Source organism: Ambystoma mexicanum, chromosome 10 (assembly GCF_040938575.1).
Source record: "Ambystoma mexicanum isolate Mex_15411 chromosome 10, UKY_AmexF1_1, whole genome shotgun sequence".
Taxonomy (NCBI): domain Eukaryota; kingdom Metazoa; phylum Chordata; class Amphibia; order Caudata; family Ambystomatidae; genus Ambystoma; species Ambystoma mexicanum.
Genome location: NC_090932.1, coordinates 1,413,201,741 through 1,413,207,740, shown reverse-complemented (window position 1 = coordinate 1,413,207,740; position 6,000 = coordinate 1,413,201,741). Strand labels below are relative to the sequence as shown.

The following is a 6,000-nucleotide window of genomic DNA, read 5'->3' as shown; positions in this document are numbered from 1 at the left end:
GCTGATCCGTAAGGGGAGGTTGTTCCATTTCTGTGCTGCTATCACTGGGAACGATCTCCCCAGACCATTAGATTGTTTATGGGATGAAACTGAGATCTGGCACAGGGCCTTGGATCTTAGAGAGCGCCTGGGTACATGTTGGGTGATTCTTTCCTTTAGGTATGCCGGGACTTTCCTGTGCAGGCATCTGTGGACCAGGGGCATGGATTTAAACTGGATCCTGTCCTCCTAGGTCAGCCTGTGTAGGGCTATTCTATCGGCAGTGATATGTTCACTTTTTGTCTTCCATTTTACTATTCTGACTGCGTTATTTTCAATAACTTGACATTTTGCTATGCAGCTCTTGTTTACGCCTAGCAGTAACGCATTACCATAGTCATGACGGGACAGAACAGCAGCCCTTGCAATGGTGGCGCATTTCTCGTCACTCAGGTATGGTTGGATAGCCCTAAGAAGACGTAGATGGTATAGGCAGTTCTTATGTAAGTATTGGACCTGTGCGTCTGCACCCATTAAAGCCTCCAGGAAAAGCCCTAGGGCGTTCACTTTCCCTGAAACCTGAATGGGGGAGTCCTTGATGTTAAATGAAGTATATCCTGGTCCCAACTTGGCTCGAGCCTGGTGGGATTCGAAGATCAAGAAACAGAAAAGATATGTCCAGAGCAAAGTATATTTAGAAAAAATGTATCCAAATTTATCAAAGATGATACAAAAATTGAAAACTGGTGAATAAATCACACAAAGTTATTGTACACTAATCATTTTAACATAACAAAACAGCAGCAACAATATGCCGAAAATCGGCTAAAACTACATCACTCATACTCAACATACCAAGTTCATTCATACACACACAACTCATCATACCGTGGCATACATCCAAAGTACTACAAAACACCAAAAAACATGCTAAAAACCAATGGGGAAGAGGAATTCATAACTAGTCCCCATAATAACACACATTATTGCGGTGTTTGCAAACAATAGAAATAATTCACAAACAATCTATTGTCAGGGTGGATAGAAAAAGCAGATGCAAAGATCACATCCCTGTAGAATTTTTCTCTCGACCGGTTTCGACGTGTAGTAGTGGTTAACTGAACGTCTTCCTCAGGAGGTGGATGTTACCATTCTGCAAAACAAGTACGCAAAAGCGACTATAAGCTACTACATGAAAAAGTCTTTGCCGACTGCCTACAACATACAATTAAAAAGGAGAAACAGGACTGTTAGCTAGCAGCCTGAATTGTTAAAAACAATTTAGGAACCGTGTATACCATAGTGAAAATAAGCATATACGGCCCCCACTACAACAGCTGTGTAAACCAGAGCAAAAGGGTAAGTGACTCCCAAAAGAGACCCGTGCAAGATGAGAGGGAACCTTCAGGACCATGGTGAATCGACAACAAGAATGTGTATATATAATAATATATATCTAGATATCACTGGCAATATCTGTGTCTAAAAAGGACTAATAGTGGACTAACCTGATGAAAACCTTACTACTGCAACAATCTATGCAGTGTAGTGTGGCCAGTCACACGAAACAATTCAGGACTAAAACATAACCTGAAACAAGAAACAAGACCAGAATGCACTAGGTCAGGTAAATGAAAATGAAAAACCTAAATTCAAAGTGGAGTGTCTATAACTGAGGCAAAAGTACTAATATCTCACCTGAAGGGCGCCCCATGCAGTTTAAGATGATCCAGCAATACATGTATTTGAAAAATGAAGAGCCAGCGCCACTTAGCCTTAGCCTTCAACGCCGTCTGCAAATCACTGCAAAAATGGCACAAGAGCTCCATTACAATGTTAAATGGCAAGCAGTGACCCACGGCTTACCAGAGTACAAGGGCACTGCATGAAATGCATCTAAAGATCACCAATAGAATGGGAGGCAGCCGACGGACAACCACGCCGTTCTAAGGAATCCAAAAGGTGTTTAAATATAAATATAAAGGCACGAAAAGCCCAATAAATCAGATGGCGCTACGAGCACAATTGAAATAAGAAGGTAGGCTTAAAGGCAAATGGCAGGGATTCGAAGATCATCATCTCTGTTTTGCTGCCGTTGAGAGACATCCAGTTATTTTCCATCCATATCTCGATGATATTGTATAGTGTCGCCACTTTAGAGCTGTCTCTGATGTAATTGCCACTCAGTTCCACCACCAACTGGTTGTCATCTGCGTACTTCGTAAAGTAAGCTCTGATATTATCGAGCACTATGCAGAGACACATCAGGTGGAGGTTGAACAAGAGTGTCGAGAGGCTCGACCCCTGCGGGACACCACATAAGATGGGAGCATCTTTAGAGAATTTCTTACCCCAGTGGGTTTTGGCTTTCCTATCTGCAAGGAACGATGCCAGACATATGGTGGTCTCTTTGGAACTGTTAGCCACCTTTTCCAGGGCCCTTTGGAGTTGTTGGTGGTCCAAAAGATCAATGGCCGTGCTAAGATCCAGGAGTACAAGTAAACCTGTCTTACCTTTGTCTAGAATGCTTAGCATATGAGTTTGCAAGTCCAACATCGCTGTTTCCGTGCTTTGTGCTGCCCGGAAACCAGACTGTTGACTATGTAGTATATTATTAGACTCAACATGCTTTTGCAGTTGTGCAGTAGCTATCTTATCCTTACCTTATTTATTTCTAAGAAATGTAAAACCTCAATTATGAATAGCGTTAAAATTATTTATTTAAAAACAACATCTCAACATATTTATTAGGCAAAGCAAAAGAGAAAATAAATCCTTTTTTCAGGCAACATACAGATTCTTTTGCACAACCAAAACAGAATTTTCTGAAAAAGTCAGTAAATGCAGCGTTAACCAGGGAGAGACTCTGCATGCTGCATTCCCTTTGCCTGCACCAACACCTCACCCCTCCTATGACTCTTCACACCACCTTTTCTAAACCGTGACATTTTAAACTCTTTGCCTGTGCACTTTTCATTCTGAACCCAGTGTCGTGATTGGTCACTGATATCATAACCATAGTGCATTGAAATGTTAACTTGGATCCTTTGACACATGATGAGTTTGTGATAATAGCCAGAAGTGTAATCATTTTAATAATAAGCATGTGTGTGTGTGTGTGTGTGTGTGTGTGTGTGTGTGTGTATATGTGTGTTGTGTGCATGTGTGTATGTGTATGTGTGTGTAGGTTTACGTGTGTGTAGGTGCACACATCATGTTGTCATTAATTTATAAGAAAGCTTGTTGATAATACAGGCACTAAACACAGATCTCTTCAAGTCTTATTTATTGTGATAGTTGATCTTCCATTGACTGTTCTGCACAAGTCTAAAGCAATATCCATTGTTAGCGACATGAATCCATGCCATTCCCCTTATAATTTCCGAAGATGGAGGATTTCCGATAAATTGCTTATCCGGTGTACGACAAAGATAGAAAACCATCTGCCAACCATCAGGATTCTATATTAGTGATCGGGTAAAAAGCTGTTTAGAGTCAAATTGTCCCCATCACCTTCTTCCGGGCTCGCTGCAAAGGTCTTCAATTTGTTGGGCTTCACTTTGCTCTTCCCAGAAGCCTGTTCGCTATCAGGTAGCAGAGCGGAGATGCACACCATCTCCGTGCTGCTTTTGTTCAGCAGCTTATACCTGTTCCTTAAATTTGAAAGTTTAGTGGCAAGGACAATGGTACTGATGATGAAGATAGTTGCTACAAGGGCCAGGATGGAAATGGCCAGCAAGCATTGACCCATGAGAGACTGCATGATGTTTTGCTTCTCGGGCGTGATGTTTCCTCCATTGGTCAGGCTGGTTTCAGATGGCCCAGCAGTGGAATCTGGTAAATCAACATGACTTAGAGTAGTTGACAGTGTTGTTGTCGGTGTCTCCACAGGTGTTTCAGTGAGTGCAGTCGCAGGCCTGATCCCAAAGTCAACTGGGCCTGTGGAAATGTTGGCTGTGCTGTTCTCCGTAGTACTTACTGGTGTAGTGTCATTGAGAAGGAACGTAACAGGACTCCGAGTTGAAGAAAGTTCAGTTACAATATCAGAGGTTTTGAACCTTGTGATGTGTGTTACATCCAGCATTGTACTGGAAGTGCTGAAGTTAGTTACTAAGATGTGTGGCGTTGATTCTTGGACTACATCTGTTTGGGTTGGTAAACTATCTGTGCGTTGAGTATGTTTTGGTTCTGCTGTAGGATCAATATGCAACACCTCTGCTGTGTTTGTGTCCTCTTCTGTGGTGAATTCTTCATCCAAATTAGGGGCAGTCATAAATTCCTCAAGCGGTGGACTTTCTCCAGCCGCAGTGTCTCTTTTCACACGCAACACCTTGGATGAGTTATTTTTCAAATCAGATGGAAAACCGTGAGTTGGCCATGGGAAGACGCTGGCTGTGGAAAGGCTTGAAATGGAGGGATCTTCGGCTGCCCACTGGCCTTTTTTGTGGGTGCCTTCGTCGATGAACGCTTCTCTTGGAAGCTTATAACCTAATGAAATTTCCAGAAGAGCTAACTGTAGAGCAATCCAGATCAGCGCCATTCCACCTGTAGAAAGAGCAGAAAACAAATTGATTGTCGCCATACAGCAAAAAAGATCAAACATAGCAGCATTGCAGCATTGCTCAGTGTACAGAACACATTGTGCAAAGTTGGGTGTAAAGTGAATGAAGCAGAAATCTAGAGATTAGAGGAAGTCATGACATTGTCTTCCAGCCTAAAGGCCTGATGGTTTCAATACTTCCCATTCATCCATCATCCATCTGTGGACAATGTAGGAATTAGTCAAATCAATAATGAACTAATCTAGATAACAACCTGTCAATTAAACTACAAGTCCTTTCTCAGTGAGTGAAGCACTCGCCCCAGACATCACTAAGCCATTCATCCTTACAACATCCATAAACTGATTACCATTAAACTGGGTAACACCATCTGTTGTTACAGGACTTAGAAGCTCGAGGAATCTGGCAGGAATCACTTCACTGAAATGGCATGTAATAGTTTTAGTATTATTGTTATTAAACTGGCTCAGCTGACCATGCGGTTATGGCTTTTGCTAATCTGTAATTCTAGTACAGTTACATTATTAGATATTCCTCCTACAATTTTTCACAAAATGTTTGATCATTTTAGTCGAGCACGAGGAAAAATATGCAAAATTATCAAAGCGCTATTCAATTGTGTGCAGATCAATTTGCTGATATTTCTACCGCAATTGAACTGTTTGCTTTTTTTTTTTTTAAAGCTGCTTCCGAAATGTGATAAGGAAGGCATCCATTTCTGAAATTGCTGCTATATTTGGCTCCACATTTCATTGGTATTAGCCAGCTTGTGTATGTTGTGTAGAGAGCCTAATCTAGAGAAGCCTCAACTTCGATAATACACTTCTGTTGTAACTGACGCTGCACGAGTAACTATGTTATATGATACTACTTAAAAAATAATCATGAGTTTATGATTCAATTTTTTAAGGGGGAGTTGGCAGTTTTCTCCTTATTACCGTCCTTTGGATTTGGTAGTCCTCAGACATTGGCACTCACACATTCACTGCTGTCACAGAAGCAGTGCAACTCGTAAACACTGATGCCCCTCTTGCCAGCAGCACGCCTTTGGCACTCACTCATTCACTGCTGTCACAGAAGAAGTGCAACTCCTAAACACTGATGCCCCTCTTGCCAGCAGCACGCCTTTGGCACTCACTCATTCACTGCTGTCACAGAAGCAGTGCAACTCCTAAACACTGATGCCACTCTTGCCAGCAGCACGCCTTTGGCACTCACTCATTCAATGCTGTCACAGAAGCAGTGCAACTCCTAAACACTGATGCCCCTCTTGCCGGCAGCACGCCTTCGTGAAATAGTGGAGATGAAGGTGACACCAAACGTTAGTGTCAGTAGCCATGTTAGGATGGCAAGCCATAGGATCTGGACTTTCCCAGGGCCATTCCACGACATGCACAGACCTCCGGCGATGACCATTCAAATTAGTGGCGTAACACAAAATATGTGGGCCCCTGGGCTA

General features: G+C 42.3%; 1 protein-coding gene across 2 annotated transcripts in view; it reads right to left on the bottom strand.

Annotated features, from left to right (window-relative positions):
- Window positions 1-2,681: 2,681 nt before the first annotated feature.
- SELPLG (selectin P ligand) overlaps window positions 2,682-6,000 on the bottom strand; it is a 177,900-nt gene continuing 174,581 nt past the window's right edge. For both annotated transcript variants that reach the window (XM_069619461.1, XM_069619460.1), the window contains one exon: window positions 2,682-4,524. In XM_069619461.1, the coding sequence (XP_069475562.1) occupies window positions 3,446-4,519 (1,074 nt within the window). In that variant the 5' untranslated portion in view covers window positions 4,520-4,524 and the 3' untranslated portion in view covers window positions 2,682-3,445. The remainder of the gene's footprint in view (window positions 4,525-6,000) is intronic.